The sequence below is a fragment of the Nilaparvata lugens genome, chromosome X, assembly GCF_014356525.2.
Source record: "Nilaparvata lugens isolate BPH chromosome X, ASM1435652v1, whole genome shotgun sequence".
NCBI classification, from domain to species: Eukaryota; Metazoa; Arthropoda; class Insecta; order Hemiptera; family Delphacidae; genus Nilaparvata; species Nilaparvata lugens.
This window is the reverse complement of record NC_052518.1, coordinates 70,403,199-70,430,275: the sequence shown is the minus strand read 5'-3', so window position 1 is coordinate 70,430,275 and position 27,077 is coordinate 70,403,199. Positions and strand designations below refer to the sequence as shown.

General features: G+C 32.1%; 1 protein-coding gene across 2 annotated transcripts; it reads right to left on the bottom strand.

The window, feature by feature from the left end:
- Positions 1–470: 470 nt before the first annotated feature.
- Positions 471–25,937, bottom strand: LOC111062791 (plasminogen activator inhibitor 1 RNA-binding protein). 2 transcript variants are annotated; one of them, XM_039441552.1, is made up of 8 exons: positions 25,413–25,937; positions 17,106–17,223; positions 15,954–16,232; positions 9,919–9,990; positions 7,696–7,794; positions 6,137–6,356; positions 4,735–4,944; positions 471–3,508 (listed from the first exon to the last, which is right to left on the bottom strand). In XM_039441552.1, exons 1-8 carry the CDS (start codon positions 25,654–25,656, stop codon positions 3,425–3,427), a joined length of 1,326 nt encoding a protein of 441 aa, XP_039297486.1. In that variant the 5' UTR covers positions 25,657–25,937; the 3' UTR covers positions 471–3,424. The 2 variants fall into 2 exon arrangements, with proteins under 2 accessions (XP_039297486.1, XP_039297487.1); XM_039441553.1 differs by lacking the exon at positions 9,919–9,990.
- Positions 25,938–27,077: the final 1,140 nt, after the last annotated feature.

Sequence of the window (27,077 nt, the reverse complement as noted above, 5' to 3'; positions counted from 1 at the left end):
ATTAATTGGTTAGGAATATTATATACATTTTGCTTTATAATAAGGATGTTTGCTACTTTCATATTGTACTTGAACATAGGTACCTATTCTCAATTATTGCCTGATTGCCGGTGAATGACCGGTCATTCACTGGTACTGAATGGGGGTCATACACTGGAACAACCCCGGTCATCTATTAGCTCACTGACTTAGGTCACATAATGATGTTTTCAGAGATTCTCTTGAATCTTTCAACAATTCTCAACTGGTCCAAATGAGAAGTGAGGTTATTGAAAAGAAAATAACACTGGTTCAATAAGATAGAATGGAAGAAGACGATTGTTTCAGGAGAAAAGGGTGAGTAGCATCTCTTAATTGGTCATTCACATGTTCACTTACCCTACAACAGTCTAAACGTTCCTTTCGAACTTGAGCCTTAGTCGAAAATGGGTCAAAATCATTCTTGGTTACAATATAGATAAGATCAAAAACAAGTTTGAAAATAAATTTATTCAAGTATAATCTGACATGATTACAAGTAGTATTGCATTGAAAAAATATCAATTACAGAACATTGAAATAATTTCAATTCAATTTTTAACCCTTTCTAAGAGTAACTTAAGCTGTTTTCACTAGACTTTAGTAACCAAAAACTGTACCACGAGATTTCCAGTTTTCAATAAGTACATTAAAATTGTTAAAAACACATTCAAAAGTGTCTCGAATATTTTTTCCAACTTAATTCGTTTCAATTACAGTAAAATCAATTCAGTCGATAAAATAGTATTTGAACTAGAATAAAAAAGTTAATGCCAGTTGTGCATTAGAACAAAGAATCAAAGATAATTTCGCATCAGTTCTTACAATTATTCAAAAACTTCGAAAATTAATCAAATTTATTTCAATCTAGGATTTATTTAGTATAATGCGAGATTCATTCATGACCAATGCCTAGCTAAATGTATATTTACATCAGCAAAAAATGCCAGACTCAAAACTAGTTACTGAAGACTGGCTCAGCAAAGTAATAAATCCAGTATATTTGAATCCAGTATATTTATTCATTATAATATTATAGGTTATACAAATATCATTCAATTGAAGTGTACATTCAGTACAGCTGCATAATACAGATAATATTAAAGACTGAATAAATTTTTAGTTAGGGTTATTCTCACAATTTATTAAACTCTATTTCTAGATTCCAAAAACTCAACATCCATAACTTAATTATATTAAATTACCCTGTTTTCAACAAAACAGGTTTCGCGAAATAATGTAGTAATTACGAACGATGAAATGGAATTTTGAACTATTTATTGTCAATACAGGTAAACTTAAAAAGCATAAGTGCACGTCAATAATGAAAGTGTTTAACATAAGAAACAGATTCAGGAGAGCATTTTACATGAAAAACCCTAAATTTCGACTTTTTAAAATTTCACTCAATAGCTTGTCTATGGGTACTCTGATGATTGGAGGCTCGCACAAGCCTTGGCTCAAGTTATAGACATCATCCTCATAAAAAGAAATATTGATAACCTTCAATTAAGGTTGTTGATAGTTTTTGTTTAGAAAATACTCAACGGTTTAGCAGATACATAGGCTCATCACAATGGCCTACTTCATAATGGATCATATCTTGAATATCCATTCAAAATAAGTTTACCAATAGATGGAGTAGCCATTGAATTTTGAGGAAATCCTATTTAGTTTCTAATCCTGTTAAATATACATAATCAAAAACAATCACTCTAAACGAGTCGCAAATACATAAAATAAATAGAATAAATTTCGATCCAGAGAATTAGGGTACAATAATAGGGATTACTAAAATAACTGATACTTTATCGACAAAGTAGCATTGAAAAGAATTTATTTCTTGAAAATTGACATCAATGAAATAATTGAAAGGAAAACGAGAGCTAGGAACATATTTTGAATGGATCTACCATTAGTAGTTGAATTTAACAATTTTAATCAGTATGAGATTTTATCTTCACTACCAAAACAATAACTACAATGGTAATGAAATTATTAATTGTAAAAATTAGGATAATCGCTCAACAATTTCCGAAATGACACAATTCCATTGGCTATTGATATACAAAATGAAATAGCTAAGCTCAATTCTTCCTTACTAGATTACACATCAGTTCGTTGGATCTGTAATTTTGTTCAATTACTGTTGATTTAAATGAGTTCATTCCTCAACAACTGAAGGAATTGATGAAATTACTTTTATTCACATGCATCCAACCTCCACCATTCCATCAATTCAACTTAGCAACCAAAAACATAATAGGACACAAAAATAGAGACATCATCCTAATGTTACTTGAACAACAACAAAATAAAAACGTTAGAGAAAATGAGGAAGGTACAGTTCATACCGCAAGAACAGCTTACACATTGCTTTACATTATGTAGAGCAGCAGCAAAATAGAACATAATCAATATACAGTAAAACCCCGATTATCCACAACACATCTTGGAACGTTGTGCAACTATACATTACAAAATAAAACTAGTAGATCTGAATCTGCAGATAGCACTGAATTAATTATAATGGATTTCATTAATTTTCTATCCTACGACAATCATTAACTTCCAATTCATAGGCAATGAATTTATGTCTTACTATAAAAACTCATTTCAACTGATTCTGCTGATTGTAAATAATTAATACTCTCAATAATCTGTTATCCTCTAAGATTCAAAACAATTACAATCCATGAGTGATATATTTTTTTTCAACTACAAATAGTCAATACATATCTATTATAAATTATGTAATATTTGTATCTCTAAAATATTTATCAAGGGATAATCGGGAGTTTAGCGCATAATAACAGTATGACGATCATACCATTGAAATAATCATTTTCATAAGTAGTAATTTAACGTAAGATATCAGCTTTGCAATAATATCTTTGTGGATAAAAATTTGTAATATGAACTGTGAAATTCGAACACCTTTCTCAATTCATATCAAACCATATAAACCTACTTTTAAAAAATCTCAAGTACAAAGGCTTTTAATTATTCTAAAAACAATTGTTAAAATAAAAATTCTCAATCACAAATCATTATTTGATTGGAATTAACTCAGAACAAAATCAACTTAGGGATAAGATTCAACATTTTGGTAAATAACAATAACATTACGAAATAACTATTTACCATCTTAAAACGGTAAAAGCGGGTTTAGGAAACCTGAAATATTATAGATCGAATAGTTTAGAATCGATCGGTATTAATGGTAGATAATAATTATAGCAAAATGCTAACCTGATAATAATTAATTTTAAATACCACTTGACACGATCAATTTAGCAAATTGCAATGCTTATCCTTTTCGTTTCAATCACATCAACTTTCTAGAAAAATAATGCCAAGTGATAATACCAAAAATTATCAGTTGGTTTGGACTTTTTCGAGACATCTAGCCAAGTTGCGGGAAGTCCTTTTCATCATCCACCTTGGGAGCAATCTGTCGTGAGTTGCGAGATCCGTCACGATCACGCATCTGAAAACAAATCATCAATATTTCAAATCAATATATGAGATAGTCAGTAAACATGTAACATTCATTTTCTGCTAGAAACGGAAGCATTGTCTGGAATTGATTGTCTTGAAATTTATTCCAACAATTTTCCAAAAAATATAATAGATGAAATCTATTTTACTTTTAATAATTTTACTACAGAGCCGATTAAAGAGGCATGTTAAAGATTGCAAAGTGATTCTGATGAGCTGAGCTTTAAAGATGAAGGTCAATGCCTACACAATAGGTTGTGACTCACAGTTGACAACCATTGTTTTACATAAAAATTCAGATCTGTACAATCTTCTTTAAATTGTGAGCCAGAGCTGTGATGGGCCATGTTATTGAACAAAAAATGTCAAGCTGCTCTAGAATCAGAAGACAGAATAAGGAATAATAAAAAAAATTATTGTTAAAACTCATGAACAAATTCTGTTAATACCAATTGAGCTAATTCTTACGATTGCTATTCGTCAAATTTCATGTGAGCTGGGTGAACCGAGCTCAAGTGGTTATAGATAGAATATTTATTATATTAAAGCTTCATCTTAATAGTTATCTTTCTCATCGGTTACTAAAACAGCCTTGTAAGCACAAAAATGGAATCTCATAAAAAGAAGCAAACATCTAACGTACACTCCCAATAAATCAAATAGAACACAATTCAACAAACAAAATTTGCTATTATCATCCCGGATGTCCATAAATTTTAACCATCGTAAAATTATAATTAGCTGGCTTTATAATTTAGAGGCCAGAGTTCGAATCCCTTCCTGTACAAGATGTTTTTCTAGGGACACTCCCGTGTTTCGAATGGACACGTTGAATCGTCGTTAGGTCATGTTAGAGGCCCTGAAATTGATTAGATATAACCTGAAAACTGACACCAGATCTGAGCTAACCAGCTCATACGATATAACTCATTATTATTAACCATCGTGAAAAGACATAATGTGGTCAGATTTGATCATTACTACACCTGGCATTTTTTCCATTGGATGAAGACATTTAACGGCGTTAACTGTACGTGGGTAATGGGTGCAATTCAAACAAGGTATAGATTCTACTCAAGAAATCCCGTTACTACTTTTTATAGTGTATTGCTCCGACACTGAGAAATCATTTAAATGATAGCAGAAATTTGAAGATCATTTCATATTTTAAAATAGACCGGTGAGTCAGAAGACGTCAAACAATGGATGAATTACTTGTCCACCGCCGGGAGGACGAGACACGCCATCAGCGTTAGTGGCAGGGGGCACCGAGTGAGGGGCACCTCCGCCCCCCCTCATGCCACGGCCCCCTCTTCCTCGGCCTCCACCGCCCCCGCGGCCAGGCCTATCCTTGAACACGTAAGCTATATCCAGCACTTGCTTCTGGCGTCCGGCACGTTGTGGGTAATCAGAGCTATCATACTCCTGAAACAATAAAATGAAATTCACTTTAGAATAAATTAATTAATTTTAAAATACAGTAATATAATACTCGTATATAGTGCAATAAAACACTGAGGTCACAACAAGTTCGTAAATAATCAATTAGCTATAGATGATTGTGATTGAGTCATAATAATAAAGCTCCCTGCAAAAAAGGGCAATATTAGCGTCCACTAGTAGGTGCCAATAGTGGTAAAAAGCCATTACACAAGGAAGAAAACATTAGCAGCGTCCGAATCTTATTTCACAGAGTTTCAGCAGCCGCCACTAATGCCCAGGCCCCAGGCCTATTGGATGCCGCTATTATCCCTGTGTGCAAGGGGCTTAATTGCAGGCCGTAGGGAGAAATAGAGTAGTGAACCATGTATACGAAACAAACATGAAACTACTACCCGAGATCTATATTTCAATTCAAGTTATTTCAGAGAAACAAGAGATTAAGCTACTCGTAAAGGCTTATAACTAGTTTTATGATGAAAATTTAAAATCTAAACTCCATACAAAAGCTTGTTTTTATGATAAATTTCGGAAAAAAGATAGATGCAAATATCTCTAGTATTGCTCTAAGACTTGTAAATGAAAACAGTAACCGAGCGAGTCGCGAGGCACTGATTCTTATGGCGGCTATTACACCAGGGACATCATATCTGGGACACCGCATGTCGTGCAAGAATTATCGAAGGACATTGAACCGAATTGCTGCTATCACACACAGACACCACTGGTGTCCCAGTTTGATGTGCTAGAGTAATATTACTCTAGAGTAATATATTTTATTATGTTCTAACCACAAAAAATATAAGCATAAAAATGATTACACCAACGAGACACTAACACTAATCAGAAAAAAATTCAAAAAAGAAGGAGGATAATAGTCAGGAAAATCCTAAGATTGACTGAGGAGGGTTACTGCCACAATTGAAGAATATGACAAAACATAAATATCAAAATCTATTAATTTTTTACTTGAATAGTTTGAAATTGTTTTGGGCAAATGCTTGTTGTACTTAACTTCATCTTATCATTTGTCTAAAATGTATATTTCAACAATGTGGAACACATAGTGAAAAACCCAGTGACGTCATCACGGCAAGTTAAATTCCTACGGAAGTGTGGATACATTAACTTAATGTAATAGATATTAATCATGAATCCTTCCAACATATTTACTCACCTCCTCTTCCTCTTCCTCTTCGCCTTCCTTCTTCTTGGTCAATGTGTACATTTTCTTCCACTGAGTCGGGTCCTCGCCTTCTCCAGCCTTTCGTAGATTGTAGATCGGTTTCTGTCGGTTTCCTTTAAGTGCTTTGTACTCATCAAGGGTCATTTCACGTTGTTCTTCTTCGATATGAGCAGTATCGTCGTTTTCGCCACGTGGGGTATCACTACTTTCCCTAAAAAATAGTAGTCTTCATTTGAGAAATACATACCTAAATTGAAAAATAAAATTTGTTGGCTCATAGAACAATTCAGTAAAGCCAGTTACAAGCACATCGTTTTTTTGGATGTTCGTTTTTCGCCGTCCTTATGAATCCTGCCAGATTCAATGGAACTTGACAAACATCTGTTTGACATCATATGTTCAATCTAATAGAATTTATAATGAAGGCAAAAAATGGTACGTCCAAAAATCTATGTGTGTGTAACTAGACTAAAAGAAATAGGAACATTTTTACAATATTTCCCATTAAAATTTAGCTGATATAATTTTTAAAAACGTAACTTTCATTCAAATCATATAAAATTTATTACCTTATAAAACAATTCAGTAACATAAAACAATATTTATTAAGATTTCAAAAAATTACTTTCTCTATAAAATATTAATTCATTATCAGTAACTTTATATTTGATTATTTGGAAAATAAAAACTATAGATTCAAATGAAATCTATTGATTAAGAATGCGTAACCAGAATCACACATCAATTGAATACATTGCAAATCTGCAAGGTCATCACTAGAACAGTAACGACTTTGCACACAAAAGTTATAATTCAATTGAAATAATTATCTAAGCTATTTTTTACATTATAATAAATTATGTAAATCATCGAACCTATTGCAGGAGTTCAAAAAATATAGAAAAGGTACACACAAAAAATATTGATACGAGGGATACGGTACCCTATCTTAAAAGTTACACTATATTTTCATAGTTGTGTACATGGCAGGAGAAGAGTGAAATTTTAGGGATATTTCTTGCAGGTTTAATGGCAGTGCTGTACAATTTTTATGCGGCTGCCATGATTCATTCGTCAACTACAAGCAATCCAATATGAAGCTACCACTCACTCCTACCGCCGATTGAAAAATACGTAGTGTTATCCGTTTTTTAACGGGAAAGAATAAAAGTGCGACTGCCACTAAACCTGAAAGAAGGTTCACTGAAAATTTCAGCCTTTTCCTGTCATGCATAGAGTAGTTATAATAAAATAGTGTAACTTACTATTGATATACCCCTCGTAGAATATTGATAAATTTCAAACGTTTTTATTGATCACTCAACATTATTATTTAAATACTCAAATTTCATTTAATAAGTTAATAATTTATAATTTACATATAGGCTACATTATAAATTGCAGTTATTAATTTGTTGTTAATTCAATTCAAGGTACAGTATTTGAATAAAAAACGCCTTTTTCTGATTTAAATGAGGGAAAACAATTTTTAGAAAAAAGGGGTCATTATTCATCATTACTGGACAGTTTTTTAGTCGTTTTAAACTCACTTGTTATCACCGGTTTCCGCGGAGTAATCATCAGGTTTCTCGTTCGACCATTCTCCAGATTCATCGGCGTTATTTTGAGTTTGATGGTGAGACACCTCTCTGAAACAATACCAAAATTCACTCAATTATTCATAAATTTCCCTTGCATAGTTCATTCATGATAAATCTTCATTTATTATATTTGTACAAATACTATCATTGGAATGAGTGAAACAAAAATGAAGACGAAGCTTGAGATATTTATATCCCAAATTTAGATGAAATAACATATCGATAAAAAGAAGTTTATTACATCAATTACAGGGATAGGCAGGGAGAGGTGCACATGATTAAAATACGAAACAGTCTTCATTCATACACAATGTTATTACAGAAACATGCAATTAAGATAACTCTACATAATTAATGAATGAAATTGAACATGCCTTGAAAACGAGACAATATTTTTTCAATAATCTGAACTTCAACAATTTTGATTTTTTCATACACAGAATACGCAAAACAGAAACATGAAGGAAGTTTGAACAATGTCTAATTGGAATAGTGATCACTTGAGAGATGTGTTTTACATAGACCATTGTTTTAGGACACTGTTATATTCACATAGAAAATAGCGTAAGACGTGAGTTATTTTATTATTGTCAAGAATGTCAGTTTCCCAAGACCCAATCTAAAGCTAGCTCCGCAGTGCAGGCTGGATGTTTGTCTCACTCGGACTAGGCGCTGAGACAGCAAATAATATCAGCGTTGGTGGGAATGCGAGCGGCTGCAGTAACCGCTTCCACCCAGCAATGGTCGGCGTAGTTAAGCCTAGCGGACAGACGAAAGATCAATCCAGTCGGTTATTTGATCCCTCCAGCCAGGCTCAGCCAAGCAGCCGAGACAATAGAACAATGGAGTGGCGGTCTTATTCGCGTTCATCGGCAGTTTTCTTTCTCACGATTATTTTGATTTTTGTGTTACCTATAATCAATAATAACTCCAGTCACCAGTAAAAAATTTCCAGTAACGTGGTGTACTACCATATTAATGACTTTTTCTACAACTGCGCGTAAAGAAAGAATTTACATACTCAATTATCCTCGTAAAACAGCTTATTTCTGAGGAGAATCAACTTTTTCGCTCGCTAACCATCTGCGCATGCGCAGTAAATTTTCTTTACGCTCGCAAATCAATCGCGCATGCGCATAAGAGTTTCTTTACGCTCGCTAATCAGCTGATAAGCAGCTCGCCAAAAGACAAACCACTCTCGGTCAGATCTTAACCTAAAAAGTCGGTAATTGTACCGGTAATTGTACAGCCATGATGGATATCAGTGTAGACGAATTATTATAAACTCCGCCAGATATAAGTGATTTAACAGGTTTGTGCAGTTGTAGAAAAAGAATTGTATGTAATTCGCGCGTAATGCTTCTTTATCGCTCTTGCAAAATTATCACGCTCCGCTTCGCGACGCGTGATAACTGTTTTGCGCGAGCGATAAAGTCGCGCATTACGCTCTTAATACATAAATAGCTATTTCATGATGATTTTTAATTAGCCTATTTAAAAACATTGTTGACATTCTGAGCCTTCAAGCTAAACTTGGGGTCGCTGAGAACGAATCTGCAATCAGAATTTCTCTATCACGGAAAATAACGAAAAACCCAGCTGTTGATCTTACGGCAACCGTTAACAGTCATCCTGCAATGCGGCCGAAACACTACCAAGCCAGACACCCATCTCAAATGACAACAACGCCAAGCTGTGAGAAACCATCCTGCACTGCGGCGCTGGGTTTAAGGCTGTGCAAAGGCTAAAAATAAACTTTCTACTAGTGATATTTTTCAAATATTTCAGATTTGTATATCATCAAGCTATCAAAATGAAAAAGTTTTCTCAAGAAAACATTTTTCCGATCATTACTTTTTGAGATATGAGCAACTGAAGAGGAATTGGATAATGTGGTATTGAACTGGTTGAACCCTCCAGATGCAGAGGGTTGAACATCCGATGCAGCGGTTCGACAAGTGAACAGCGGTTATGTGGAGGGTGAAATAGGCTTGTAGCTAGTTAAATGTGTCAGATAGAGTGTGTTTCTTATAAGCATATTTTTTTCCTAAGACCAAACAATACAGTTTTGAATTTGCCTCATATAATACTTCGATAAGGATGGAATAATTATTGTTAACTGTTAGCTAAAATTTTGATAAGTAAGATTCAAGTTTGAAAAAGTGAACTCACTCAAATTCATCACGGTGCGATCCCCAATTGTGAGCCCCGCCACCTTCGCGCTTGTTCACAGGTTTAATGCCACTGCAAGTAACACAATTCAACAGATAAATCCCATTTCTTCACGAAAAAGTTAAAAACAAAAATCTGATCTTATCCGTTTCATCCCAAGAAATGTCCCTATCCCAAACAGTATTAAATCCTCAATTATAGTCTCATGCTTTGCCACTGCGTTCATTAGCATTACCTACCCTAGACCTTCAATAAGATAATATATTATAATATCTTAACAAAATGTGAGTCCAGTTACAAAAAATTTAACAACCGTAAAATGACGTCATAGCAAATAGCACTATTGCCTGATTGCTTCTTATGGTATTGCTTCCGTTACATGATATAATTTAGCGGCAGTTTGTTTTATTGCATTTTGACCAACTGACCGAAAATCTCCTTTTATCGTGTTTATTGGTATGTTTATTGTATTGTACTTTAAATTGAATTGAGAATTTTCTTACTAGTAGAACGAAGTTAATGCACGGTGAAGTCTGCTACAACATCCTTCATTACAATTCTGATGGTATAATTATTAGTCTGTGCTCATGGCTGTAACAGTTGTAGCATGGGTGCGGGTGCTCTTTTCTAAAAACATAAATTCATTTTTTCTCACAGTTATTTTTTTCTCTGTTATTTTTCTTATATAGTAACTGTATTTTTTGAGCCGCGCGCACAGACTAATGACACTGTCTGCACTATCAACCAGTTACACACAAATCCCATTAAATTTAACCGTAGTAAAATGATGACATCTCACGGAACCCAATGAAAAAGCCTAACGTCTATGCAACAATGTCATTCAACAGTGATTAAATTCAATTGGATTTCCCTGCAACTGACTAACTAAAAATTCAAAAACCATCATCGGATAAGAAAATAGTAATATAAAACTGCTCTTTAAGAAAAATGAAGGATGATCAAGGACCGATAAATACCTAACAAAACACGAAACGATGGAATGAAATAAAAATTTTCAAGTAGCCATTTGAAATGTTACATCTATCCACCACAACATGTCCAGATTAAAAAATAAATATTTTATCAAGATATAAATTTTCTAACATGAAAATATTAAATTATTGGAATAGAGTCGGAAGACTAAAATGTAAAAGAAGGCTTTCATTTATTGATAGCCTATAGAGCAGGAAAATTATTTAGAAATGAATGAATTAACATAGCTCAATTCGACTCGAACAACTCAATTTTCAATAATATTTTGCGATTTTCATATGGATAATGAAATCAATACTAACACACACACACACACACACACATATATATATATATATATATATATAAACATAAAATAGTATCAATTCAATGTTGTTAATTTTATTTCATTCCCATATGAAAGTGGCTATGAATAATCGAGATACGTGGTGAATGAATAAAACATTTCAAAAAAGTACTTGAGAGAATTCTTATTTCATTCTATCGATAGTAGCCCTATAAGGAAAAGTGCATACAAAATGATAGACATGATTTACTTAAAATGTAAAAAGGAACAATGGTATTAGAACTAATGCAATAATTAGGCTACATGATGGAGTAAATTTTAGATGAACGTCCAGAAATAAGAGGGTTCATGGGATAACATAAAACCGATAACATTAAAAAAAAAAATCTTAAAAGCCTATGGTGTGCGTAAATGAAGTGACTGACTACGAGGTAGAGATCGCCTACCAATCATTGTAATAAAAGATGGTTATTTCAAGTAAACTTATTTTAAATCAAACAACATTTTTTGGCGTTCACAGCATTCTCAAAAATTTAATAGATCACAGATAAAGGTGATACACACTTCAAGAAAAGAAAGTTAAGTATTCAGGAAATTGGTCTGATATTATGACAGGAATTAAAGTCTTTCTTCTCAATATCTACAATCAACTAATTCAGAGTACAAGTTTCTCAACTATGCTCAAATAAAAAAAATCAAACCTTAGCACAGAAGTCAGCTGATAACATGCGTAGTAGACTTGATAATAATTCTCAATAATTATTCCAAAACTTCTCTTGAAAAAAAATTAACCTAATCAACTGAGCCCACATAGCTTATTTTTTACAAATTTGCCGCCACCTTATTCAATACTCTACCTAGAACTCCACGTTCAAGCAGTTATGCCAAGAAGCCGTGAGTTGCCACCATCCATTTTCTACCCAATTAACGAGTGTTTCAACATTTTCACATTATACGATCGATAATCTTTCTTTTTTAGTGAAAATTGGCATTTCCAGACTTTATATTATACAGAGTAACTGGAAATCTATATCTATACAACCGGTATATATAAGTGAAGGAAGGAATTGGCTTATACATGTACGAGATACGAAAAACATGTTTGACGCATCATCACGTCTGAACTACTGAAATGATTTACTTGAAATTTTGCATGAAGATTCTTAATTTACTGAGGATTGTTATAGGCCTAGTTTTATTTTCATTTTTATTAATCAATTGTGTAGTTTTAATAATTAAAACAGAACTATCCAATTTGTGATACAATGTTTGGGTAGATAAAAGCCAAATCAAATAGCTGTGCTTTTAACAGATCCTTGCGGAGCACGGGTAACACCAACTCGTACATAATAAGTTTATATTACACTATCCCACGTTTCATCTTTAATATAGTTTGATTTTAGCTGTTCAGAATTCCTTTGGTCACACACCATACAAGCAGCACTACGCTTATCTAGTTTATGAATATATTCAACAGCTAACTTCAATATTATTATTTGATGACAGAAATTCTAAAAACATTTGAGAAAAATATTGAGCTTATGAATGCAAACTCCAAGATTGAGCACGATTAAAAATGAAAAAGCCTTCATTAAATAAAAATTTCATAAACCATTACGTTAAGATGGCGTTAGATGATACGTTGGATTCTTAAAATATTAGCAATTTTCTAGTTTAACTTTAAATTGAGTGTGACATGTGCCAAACTTTACAATAGAAGCCATGAACATAATCATTATAACCTAGACATCTACGCGTTTGAACATGCATTATGTACACATTTGAAGAGAAAAAAATATATATCAACTACTTAATATGTAACAACTATGTTCCATAAATGATTTCTTCCAAATATGCATTTGAGTAATTTAATATTCAACTATCACAGTGATTGATCGAACAGAAAACTTCTCAACTCCATGAAAATGCCCTTCCAGTTTCAGCTTAAACGGAGCTCTCAATTTGGAAGCATCTGTTCAATGTGAACTGGTGAAGTGGCCCACGCTAGTCACAATTTACCATACATGAAGCAGTGTGACGCGTTTTATACCTAAATGTCTGTGTCGAGTTTCGTAAGAATGCATTATAAAAGCATAATTCAACTTCATTTCATCCTTTTCACTGAATTACTCAAAAGAAAATTTCAAATACCAATCAAGAGACATCACTATACAATGAAGGAAGCAGCACAATAATACATAATACATTAACCGAACGTATTTAATCTTGACTTTATCAGCTTTTGAAAAAGTTTGACGAGTTCTAGTGATAAGTAGACATTACCATTTACATTTACAAGGTAAAATGTTTGGATAATCTCGATGGAACATATACAATGTTAAACAAGACTAATTTATTACTATTTTAAACCATAAAATAAATGACGATGTTTCAACACAACACATTGAAAAAAATTGACAGATCAATCAATGTCGTAGGCTTAGTGTTATTGATAGAATATGTATTTAATTACTTAATGAATCAAGCTATGTTACGAAACAAACATAGATATAGTTTTAATATCTGATGTCAAAGATGTAATTCTTCAATCAATCATTCGAATAAAGAGTAAATTCATAAAGAGATGATTAATTACAACTATTTCAGGATTTAAAATTATAATTAACTTAATACATTCCATGTTAAATTGTAATGCAGTGATGATCGGATAACAACAATCTTAGATGATACATCTAAATATTGATAGCAAAACGTACACCTAGAGGTCCATAAAACTCAATCAATGCTCAACTCAGTCAATGCTTGTAAAGCATGAGCAAATCTAACTGTAGACAAGCGGAGCGAGCCTGAGACTTATGACCCTGGTTGGGAGAGCGAAGCGAGCGGTATAGAAGGAAAAAAGAGAAAATTTAAATGCTTGCTCTGTAAAAAGATTATAAAATGTGGATATACACATGGTTCAACAGCTCGAAGCCGAGAGAGCTAAAGGTGAATTCATGTACATCTTTGGGAACTTATTCTTTTATGATAGGTTGTTTCTATGTTTTATGCTATAAATTATTACTTCCCTAGCTCCTTTGATCTAACCCCTGAGTCATCACAACGGTAATGAGCGAGCGAAACAACTACACCATCACACCCACGGGGGTGCACAGACGCAACCATTTTTACAATACTTCTAGCTAATAATATATTCACCAACTCCATAAGGTTGAAAGAAATTTGTAACTTGAATATTTCAATACGTGTTTTTGTGTGTTTGAATGCACTCAAACTGCATGATACTTTTTTCTAACTATAAAATGAACCCATAGTCAGTGCAAACCTTAGTTTGCAGCATGGGGCTTTATGACCAATGTTATTTTTTGTGAAAATAGGAGTACGCTGTTGCCGTTTTTATGATGAATTTATACAGATAACCTAAGCTCTCTTTTAGCTCACAGACTTTCTGAGTTCTGTGAAATCTTGCAACACTGTATTCCATAGAAGCAATGCTGCAATCTATGGTATGCACAGACTATAGCCGGTCAACACCTTAGGGCCGTTCTATTACACCGATTTTCGTTGATAGTAATCTTTATTAAAACACTGTGCGTCTAAACTATGCTACAACTTGTTACTCGATGAAACACACAGACAGATAATCACAGAAGACATCGAGAGACAAAAAATAACATAAACAGAATAATGCAATAAGAACACAATATTAACAAAAATCGGCGTGTGAAACTTAACGATAGCATCCTACTTCCGATCATTATATAATAGGTGAGAAAACAGTAGATAATCAATTTCACAAGTCCAGAAACTCAAACTTTCAACCCCCTTTCAGCCTATGAACCTAAACTCTGATCGTGTAAAAATTGAGGATGATTAATATTTTACAGCAATTCGAAATTTGAGATTCATAATTTCATTCCAGATCACACAACCACTCATCTATATACATATATATATATATATATATATATATATTCAAACATGATTTAAAAAATATGAGGAATATAACGATTGTGAATCCAAATTTGAGTTCTGAATCACAACATTTTCCAAAATCTTCTAAATATCTATTTTCACGCGTTTCAGATTTTGGTTACTAGGTTATAAAAAGACGATAAGCGTGTGACTGCAGCACGATGGACAATTGAAATTAGTCAAAATTACTATAATATACAGCCACAAATCGTACCTACTCGTTTATTAATACTGGATATTATAGTACTGTGCTGAAATAATTGATATTTTTGCTGAATAGTTCCTATTTTTGTATGATTATTTTGTATAAATATATATATTTATTTATGTAACAAACACTGATGTGAAAACATTGCAAGATAAAATACTAAGACAATCCTTATGTTATTTTTTCTTCCAAATTCAGGTGATGACTCAGTTCAAAAAGTAGGTTATGCTTCCTTCACGTGTCCAATTTTCCATGTTAACACATATTAATATAGAATATTGAATTTATGCAGGTTAAAAACCAAATAAAATAACAAAATCGCACTCCATAAGCACTGAAAAACTGTAAAATGTTGATCCAAAAATTAATAATTCAATTCTTGCAAATGGCTATTCAGACGTCAGTCGTGCCACAGTGGCAGAAACGAAAACCTACCCAAATTGGTGAAATATCTCTATACAGCTTATTGAAAAGTGGAATGCAAGATAAGAATGACAGAAGGAACAACAGTAGAAAGAAAGCGATTTAAGAAAATTCAAAGCCAGTTTAGGTGACTTACATTATACAATAAAAATAATTGGAGCATATTTTGTAGCGAATATTTGCACTCACGTTTTATCGGATCCAGATTGTCTATCGAATTCGCGTTTTCCTCTTCCATCGTATCCGCCTCTTCCACTCCTCGGCGGTCCCCTCTCACCTCTCTCTCCTCCTCGCTCGCCTCTATCTCCTCCTCGTCCTCCTCGGTTCATTCCGCCACGTCCTCCTCTGCCACCCCGTCCTCTGCCCTCGCCGCCTCCATCTCCTCTGAATTCCTTGTTATCAGTCCTAAATTCCCGGTCTCGTCTCTCAAATCGATTCTCACCTCCTCGATCTTCTCTGAAAACAGGCCTAAAAGCAATCCAATTAAACATTACGTCATTCTTCTCAAGTTCAAACTCTTTCTACTATGCTACTACTTGAATAGAAAAAAATGTTCTAATATTTTAGATTTAACAAAAGTTCACCTTTAAAATAAGTTTACATTCAACAGTTTCAACAATTTTCCACTGCCAGTCCCGAAGGTGACGGTTAATAGTGATTTTACTTCAACTATAATATTTTATCAACATTGTAGACAAAAATAGCATGTCTCTCAAAATGCATTAGCTTTATTGCTTTTCTAGCTTATAACCAGAAAGACAGGTTTTTTAATAGCTTTAATAAAAAATTAGATAAAAATACACGCTATCTGTGCAAAAAGTTATTGCTGATTCAGTGCCTTTTCCTACTAAATTAAAAATATCTAATTTCTAAAATTATATACGGAAAATTTTTGAAATTCTGGAAGCTATTTTTTCAATCATGTCCCCATTACGTTTATGTCACTATTAATAAAAAATTGAGAACTCAGTTTTGGACTGAGCCTTTTCTTCTTTCCCGAGCATGATTTTTAGTTGTATGAAAAAAATGTATGGGAATAGTATCTATTTTTAGCGTGAAATGTTAAGTTATGGTGAAATGTACAATGATAATTTATAAAAAATAATCACCTTTTTAGGTTTGTCAAATTCAGATTACCGAATTATTACAACTATGCAATCAAAATTGAATATATTATTTGGATATATTGTTGTCGGCAAAAGATAAATATATCCGGCATCAATATTTCATTTCCAAACACCATTATTTACCCTATTTATTAGTAGAGATTTATTATGTACCCCATAATAGTAAAGATTTGGAAGCAATTACAATGTATTCAACTTCATTTTCATAAAATACCTTTGGTAATCTCCAGTTTTTTCTTCGCGATTTTTCCGGTTGTTCCTCTCTTCACGATTCTCGTTATTAAATTTGCTCGGCCGATCTCCAGTGGGGCGGGGTTTGTTTTTGTTGAAGTCTGAAAAAGTAGAGAAATAAAAATGCCTTGACATAATACATGACAAATACTACTAAATACATTATACAGTACCTACTAATAATGCATTCATCAATAATTGAGAAAACGGGGCATGTCAAATAGGTCTTGACAGAAGTTCAAGTTGATACAATTTTTTATTAAATATACCTGAATAACATCCTACCCTACATTTGAGATCTTCCAACAATGTTGAAAAGCAAAAAATTATAATCAATAATATTATTTACTGCAAAAAATGTAGTTATTCACTGAGGAGAAACTGAAGTAGAAGAGGAAAACACGATATATTTTTTTCCTACAGTAACCTTGAAAAGTGACCATTCATGCACTGATTACAGAACGCAAAGAATCACTTTACGGCTCTAGTGCGCAAAGTATTACTTTGCGTACACTTAATACTTTGCGTATTATCTTGCAGCCATCCCAATCAGCTGTTGACATTGTTGGCGTGTATTTTGAATGCAAATTTGTACTATCTATATTTTTTCTGATTTTCAAATAAATAAAGATGAGAACTCATTAAATTATACATTTTGAATATTATTAATTTTATTCATTATTTAAGATAATATTTTTTCAATCATAAATTGATTGATTGAAAGATTATTTAGAAATTAAGATTTACTCAAAATTGTATTTTGAATGCAAATTTGTACTATCTATATTTTTTCTGATTTTCAAATAAATAAAGATGAGAACTCATTAAATTATACATTTTGAATATTATTAATTTTATTCATTATTTCAGATAATATTTTTTCAATCATAAATTGATTGGTTGAAAGATTATTTAGAAATTAAGATTTACTCAAAATTATTCAAATTTTCAAATTAATTGGATTAATTTAATTTTTAATTTGAATAAATTATCGATTATTGATTTTAAATTGAATTATCAAGTTTAAAATAAATTAAAGTTGTTATTAATAACAAAATTATACAAACATTTGATGGATTTCAGTCATCATTTTACCCATAATCAACCACTTCTCATATTCAATGGTAACTATAGGAAAAATTTAAGGTGAAATACGTGCGCAAAGTTCCTCTGCTGCACTCAAGAAACCATTCCGCCCTCGCCTACGGCTCGTGCGTAAACGTTTCTTTCGGTGCAGCAAACTGTCACTTTGCGCACTAGTTGAACAAATAACTATTTTACATGTTTATTATTTTTATGTCCATTGTGTTGTAATTCAACAGCAGAATTTGCAATGCGTTTTTTTGCTGTAGAAAGAATATAGCAACGAAGGATAAATCATTTTTTTATGGAAAAGATGAAAGCAATAGAAGGCAAAAAAAGAGGAAGAAAATATCATGAAAAGAGGTTGCAAAGGAAAGAATAAGAAATAAATCTGCTTAGTTATTTCAAATACCTAAGTATTGTGTTTTTAATATGTTATTTTATATTAAAAACGTTTCGAAAAAATTTAATATGATGTTATTTCATAAAAAATAAGTTAAGATTGAATATATTTGAAATCTCTCGGATCATTCATTTAGTAGCACACAATACTGATACTGAAGTGAGGGCTGATACTTCAGTGTTGAGTTCAAAATATTTTATATTTTGTGTAAGGCTCACGTTCAAATAATCACGTGAAAAATTACACGGTTATACATCATATGTGTAAAATCAAATGAAAAATATCCATGTACCATACATACAATTTTACATACCATACATTCATGTGAAAGTAGTAACTAATTATTATTTATTGATTCACAATTCAATTTAAAATAAATCGCAATAATGCTCATCCTTTTTAGAGCTGTTTTCCACCAAGGATAGTGTATAGCAGGTTGCCTCGATCGCGTTTACATACGCGCATGAGATGGCATGAGCCTACGTCAATCTCTGAGCTCTCGGCCGGCAAACGCCGGCTTCCCATAAGAATTACATACAAAACACCGCGTCAAATATCAATTCCTCACATAAAAACCGCTGTATTGATAAAAAATATGAATATGCTATTCAATTCAGAAAGAAACAAGCTTTACATCAATATGTATTTTGAAAACATTAATTCATTTCGAAAAGTGTAGAAAGTCCTTGAATCTATCACTATATTCAATCGGTAAAACCGATTCATATTTTTGTGAAAAGGCTGGTAACTTATTTGTTTTGGACTTATTTTAAACAATAATATGACAAAATGAAGCGAACCTATTTAATTTTGTGCTGGTCGTCCAATAATATTTAAAAATGATTGTTTCTTATTTGACAATCGTTTGTGAAAATTGATAGTATCGTCGCCCGGAATGCTAGTTGCAAGCATTTGTATTAATTATATTTGTTGAAGACTTTATTAATTGACAAATACCTAGAACCAATTAAGCGAATTCATGGAACTGTTCACCTTGGTTACAAGTTATTTTTAGAACGTTGAACTGTCTGGTTACTAATAATTATTTCAGTTGTCTACTGGAAAGCGTAGTGCCAACACATTGCTCTTGTATTGTGTTTTTGTTTCTGCTCAGTGCATTATTATTATTATTGACGAATATTAGTATATTTTATTGATTATTTTCATGGGACACAAATTCCATGTCCAAAGTCCATGGGATACTTATGAATGCAAAAAACACTTGTGTAAAGCAAGAATAATGTTAATTATAATTTAAATGGTTCCACAAATTAGAACTTCAAATAATATAACATTAATTATTCATGAAATTATTCAACTACCTTACAGTACAGTAGTGTAATGCGCTTTATTTTTTGATAAAATAACAGAATTAAAGTCATTAAAAGTCGTGATTATCTATTTTTTTATCATAATTAGGATAAATAGAAATCTTTATAAAGTTTAAATGATGTTCGTATATTCTTAGGGCTTATCTAGACTGTTTATTTTTGTGATAAAGCTAGGCAACCGTTGATGGGTTCGCATTGCTATGTTTCAGGAGTTGTTGATAAAATAGCGTTAATATCCTGAAATTCCTAAAGAAGCTGATAGTTCTTTCCACAGACCTTCATAAGGATAAAATTTGTAAATGAGAATAGAATCTGATTAAGAGAAATAACTAAAACGATGCAGAAAAAACTAATAGAAAGTACAAAAACGTATTTGAAATGGTATTATCAAATCAAATCGTGTGTTCAAACGATTTGTTTTAGACTCGCCAGTAACATTTATAGTATTTTTACTGAAAATTAGTTTTGATATTGTTTCAAAGGGGATTAAAATGCTGAACATTTTGATGTCAATCACTTCTATGTAAAGTTGATGGTTAATTTGCTATGAGGGCTCAAAGTTTGGCATTTTTACATTTAAATGCATGTTAAGCCGGGCCGAGAGGTTGCAGCATGACGTCACACCATAGCAGGCTGCGTTCTCCACGCGTCTTATGTGATCAAGGCAACCTACTAGTATTATTATACTATTCTTGGTTTTCCACAACAACCGTTTATGAACAGTATTTAGTCGAAATGAGGTAGAAAGATATACAGTGTGAGTCATAAGTATGGGAACCCTTCAATAAATTGGAGACTCTTGTAGATATAATACTGCAACTTCCAGGATAAGTTATTAAACAAATGCTCTACATTTTGACGTACAACTGAATTTCAACTCTTCATTAGAGGGTGACTAATGGGTTGTAACTAGAATATTTTAAACGTAAACACCCATCGTGTGGTACATAATTTAAAAGGCCTCTTCAAAACTATAAAGATGACATCGATAAAAATTTTCTATGATACTTGTATCCAAAATGGCGGCTGATTGAAGATTTAGTTTTCAAAGAAAAGAGGGGTTGTAACTCAAATATTTTGAATGTAAGCACCCATTGTGTGATACATAATTTTAAAGGCCTCTTCAAAACGAGAAAAATGACATCAATGAAAATGTTCTATGATACTTTTATCCAAAATGGCGGCTGATAACTTTATCAATTATTTCTTTAAAAACTAAAACTTTATTCAGCCGCCATTTTGGAAACAAGTATAATAGAGCATTTTTATTGGTGTCATCTTTCTTGTTTTAGAAAGGCCTTGAAAATGATGTACCACACAATGGGTGTTAACATTAAAAATATTTGAGTTACAACCCCTATTTCCTTAAAAACTAAAACTTCAATCAGCCGCCATTTTGGATAAAAGTATCATAGAACATTCCAATTGATGTTACCTTTCTTAAAGGCCTTCAAAATGATGTACCACACAATAGGTGTTTACATTTAAAATATTTGAGTTACAAACCCTGAGTCACCCCCATATGAGGGGTTGAAATTCAGTTGCACGTCAAAAGGTAGAGTATTTGATCAATAACTTATCCTAAAAGTTATAGTATTATATCTACAACAGTCTCCAATTTATTGAAGGGTTCCCATACATATGACTCACTCTGTATAATGTTTTATTGTCCCAAAAGTTTATCAGAAACAGACTATATAAGGAAACTTGATTTTATTTATTCATCACAATGTATGACACACAACAATCAATTCAATTCAACCAGAGCTTCCACTATTCACAGTAGCTGTAGCTGCAATCATCAAAATACGTTCAGAATCACATATTTTCATATCAAATAGTTCAAGTAGAATACAGTATCAGAGATTATTTAATGAACTTGAACACAATGTTATAAGAACGCATATATGATAATGGTTTGAGAGGTGAAGATCATAATCCAGTATAGCTTTTCTAACCTCTAATAAAATTTATTTAATTTCAATCTGAATATTTTCTAATAGAAGTGGGTCAAGATTGTTAAAAAAATCCAAAATGATAATTGTTTTTTTAATTCATTAACTACAAAATTGCAATAGCTCCACTCCCCCACATCAAAATTGATAATTCTCACCGCAAATTCAATCCCACAACCCAAAATTTGGAAAATTAAATAGATCATTTATTGACAGATCTAAACAGTCATTCTGTTATAACACAATTATTTGAATAGGATTTCACATTGAAATGAATGATTTTAAATAAATGTTAAAGACTTTCTTATCTATTCATCAAGGTTATACAAAAAACACTAATAATCCAGAAAATTAGGTCAAATTAACATTATTTTCGCATTATCATAATTGATGAAATTCTTGATTTGAAAGTTTCAATAAAATTTCACAATTTTATTGTGGAATTTTTTATGGGAAACAAATTTCAAAATAAAACTGTCGATAGCTTGTTATTTAGTACAAACTGCATCCAGTCGTGTTCTAATGAGTTGGAAGCTTCCAACACTATCCGAAAATTGGGATCAATAGTAGCAATAATTCAACAGTAGTTGCTGTGACGGTCTTTGCAACTATAAGAAAAATAGATGAACGGTACAAGAGCGTTCAAAGATTGGCTGCGTGTAAATATACAATGTTTGCACTTGTCATTTCGATAAGAAAGCTAGTTATCGAGTCGTAATTAATTTATAATTGAAATTGCATGGTTCGAATCTTCACCATCAATTATTATTCTGATTCAGGATTGAAAAAAATTATTCATAAGTTTATAAATCACTAATTTGTCAATTAGAGAATTTTTTGAGAATCATACAACACTCACTTTCGTCTAAAATTACTCATTCTTACAATTAAGGCCTTAAGAGCAAAAAATCAAGGCTTTACTGGTGTAAAAAACGACTGTATAATAGGATTGAATACGATTTTTCATGAAGGCTGTGAGTTTTCTACATTATTTGTTCAAGATTTTGTATCTGAATAAGTTATTCAGTTTTCATCAGTTTTACATTTTATATCATAGAATGTATGACTGAGAGAGAACAGGCTCAGTCCAAAACTGTTACTCCCCCGAATCTCAATAAAATATTCATGTCCATAATAAATCTTCACAAAAATGTGTTCTTAAACGAATATTATATGATTAGAGATCTTAATTGTTGAGCCTCCTGCAATCTTTATTATACAGTATTATACTCAATGATCGACCTACATTTTCCCAAGTATAATAAGCATTTATTTATCAACACTACCATGATTCATAAAACATCGTCCATAATTTTCAGAGTTCAATATGTAATTATTAACTAACTTATCAAGAAATATTCATGCACGAACTTTTTTAAAAGTAAACTCTACTCTTATTTCAGGAAAATGAATAGGTATCCAACTTCCATGCTATTTCATTTTAGTAATGTAATTTTCAACCTGTCTTGAGTGGTAATTATTGTGCAGGGGAAGAATGACTAATGTACAATAATATTGTGATCTGAGAGCTTCCAAGCAATTTCAATCATGATATTTTCATTCGACAAAAATGCAAAAATTAATGAAGAAACTACAGTAGGTTAATACAAAGAATTAGATTCTATAATAGTTGACTGAATAATAAGACTTGCTAAAATTGTCAATTACAACACTCTGAAAGTTGACTGTATTGAACCGCCAAGTCGGTTTCAACCACATTAAAATCTGATGTAATATCAACTGTTCATTCTTGTTTAAAATAATCAATCATATTTTATTCGTCAAGATATATTTTACAATGATTAAAAAATAAGTTTTATAATTGATATTTTGCTAATTATATTTCCACAATGTTAAAAACGTCGGATGTAAGAGAACACACAATACAAAAATCCGTGTAAGATATACTATCAGTTACTACTCAGAACAATAATCATGGAGAAATATTCAATCAATATAGGCTTTATAGCAAAACTGAAAGGTAATCATTGAAATTTTTTTTTTCATTGTTATCAAGAAACTTGTTTGAGCAAATGTTTTTAGCCTGCAGTTATTTTATTAGCAAAAAAAGTTCATAAATAATCATAGTGGTCGTTGTCGGAATCATTTATTTCGTCAAGTGAATGTTCATTTAGTGACACTTCATTATGAAGCATCCTATTGATACAAGTTCCAAAGGCTGGGACTTGTATGGTTGATAACTCATCCATTGTCATCAATTTTCCTAAACCAACGTTTTCTAAATTACAAAAAAGTTTTTCAAATAAAAAATGTCAATGAAATACCGGAATAATGAAGAGAAAAACATTAGAAAAAATTGAATGCTCAAAATATCTGTTAGTCGAAACATCCGGTATTCTAGACCGGTAAAAAATAAACGTTATCCGTAGCTGAGACCGGTAGGTTTTCAATAGATTGATGTTTACTCGATAACCGTGAGTTGGGGACTGACGAGCATTGTTGAAGAATGTTGAGGTATAGTGGGGGGGAGAAGGTATTAGAGCGGGCAGAAATTTTTTATTCACAATTTTGCCACTATAAAAAATAATTTTGCCTCTGGTCTCACAGACCAGTGTTTCGGTTAAAGTGATATAGCCTAACTAAATACCAAAATACTCAATCTAAATTTAAACAATCGATTATTAAATAATAATGGGAAAATATAGCTCCTAGAGGAATAAAATATAATTAGGCTACATATTATCAACAAGAATGATCAATGCATATTACATGGGAATGCTATAGGGTAAAAGGCAGTGGTGACGCAGAGAATCGGCAACGCTGTTGCTCTATCTTTCCACTGACATTATAACGTGGACCTCACTATAGGCCGGTATGGTCCCCCAAGATCAGGAAACTGTTAAGTAGCTTGGACACGTCCGCCTATGGCATTACCGATTATTTCTATTAAAAAAAATGGATTACATGTTAATTGACCTGTAAATCTCAATCCTGAGCCCGTATAGCATTCAAGGAACCAATAACGACATGCCCAACTAACCTCACTAAAAACATGAACACTTCCTGCAGGCACTATTGAAGCCATGCTTCAATATAACAAAGTATAAATTAATAACATAAAAGTATGAATTTTTTTGAAGGGAAGTTCTAATAATTCACATGACAACCACTTACTTTACGATTATATAACATAAAAGTATGAAATAAATGGATTTTTTAGAAGGGAAGTTCTAATAATTCACATGACAACCACTTACTTTACGATTCAAGAGAATCTAGAAGCTGAATATCAAATAACAGTAACATGTGACCAGTCCGAATAGCGTGCAAAGATGAACATATTTAATAGATCAATCATAAGTAATTATCACACAAAGTACATACTATTTGATAAGATGCCATCAAATATAAATTGCCCACTAATATAAAGCACAAGGTATCTTAGTATTAGCAGATTTATCAATAGGCTACTTCACATGATTCGAAGAGCAACCAAATTTGGTCCTACTTTGAAACTAACCTATTATCTTACAAAATGAAGAAAACACTTTAATTACCTTCTTTATTTTTGACAACGTCCGGTGATTTCAAATTCTGGGTTTCCTTAATAGTTTTACGCTGAACAGGAGGCAACTTCCCTTTGACTTCAGGTTTGCCCTTGTTTTCTTTTTCGGAGAGTTTAGTCTTCTTCTTCGCTTCCTTTTCCTGCTCTTGTCTTTTTAACTCTTCTAAAGGATCATCCTCAGTATCTAAAAATAATTGATAACGATTGGTAACACCGATACCGTAAGCGTTCTCCATTCTTATCGAAATCTCCAAACTGCGGAGAAATCGGAATCTTGGACTTGAGAACGAACAAACTTACTGCAACCTACACAACAATACAATATGGCGTGAACGTGAATTCAAGGAAGAAGTCTCCACGAGGTTTACAGAACAATACCATTGGCGCCTCATGTGTTCAGATGAAAGAGGAAAATTTGTGAATATTGAACAAGAAATTATCATTAAAATATTTCTAAAAAATTGCAGTATCTAATAAACAAGCTAAAATATATATTTTATGTCGATATAATGTTTTTCGAGAGTTGTGTTAGCTTCTCATGGTATGATCAGTATGAGTAAAAATAATAATTAGAATATTATCAGAAAAAAATGTAATGAGCTATTTTTTCGAGAAAATAACATTTTGAATGATATATTTATGAATATTTCGATTTTTTCGTCAAATATGTGTATTGTTATACAATTGGTAAACACATTTTTCAACCCTGAGAACAATGCAACCTGAATTGCTCGAATTGAGAGCAGGCAATAATTAGTTAGACGAAAAATATATCACAGAGTGTTAAATATGAAGGATAGAAAATAGGGGATAACTTATCTGTATACTATCCTTGGTTAATTGTTTATATAATATATATTATATATATAATATATTTATATTATTGTATAGAATATATAATAAAAGTGTTAAAGATTCTCGTTTTACAGACATAAGGGAACATTGTTGTCGTTTTTTCGTTTCCACCGCTTTCTATTATACATTTATTGGTTATTAAAGTATGAGTGATTTAATAATGATCAGTTCTAGATCAAATATATTTCATTTACCAAGAAAATATATTTTTATAATTGAAATGAAATATTCTGTTATTTCAGTGTTCGGGAGTGTAAAATGTGATAGCCTACTGAATCTAACCTCAACTTTACCCAGTTGTGAACCAACCTAACATTCAATTGATCATACCCAGCAAAGGAGGATCCAGGCTTTTGTCATGTAGGGTTGATATCTGTATTATGGCGAGACCTATCTGGTGTATGAAAGTGGTGATGGAGGGTGTTATAGAATAAACTACTGCACAAAGTTGACTAATACTCTTGTTTTTTTTGCAGTAATATAGTGTATTATATGAAATTTCACATTGATCCTTGATTCCTCATTTATATTTATTACTATAATTTATATCAATACATCAGACAGTTTACTGTGTATTTTTTTGTAGAGAAGTACTCCATTATAGTTTAATGGTCAATTCAAATTTTTATTTGTTCCAAAAACATAGTGACAATGGTTACTAGTAGTTCTGCGTACCGTAGACCTCACTTATGAATACAACTTTCAATCTAATGAGAAGGGCCAGTACAGGGCCAAAAATAAAAAATAAAACTAAAAATTCAATATTGCTCATGTTATTGCTGCTTCTGCCTGCTGCTTGATA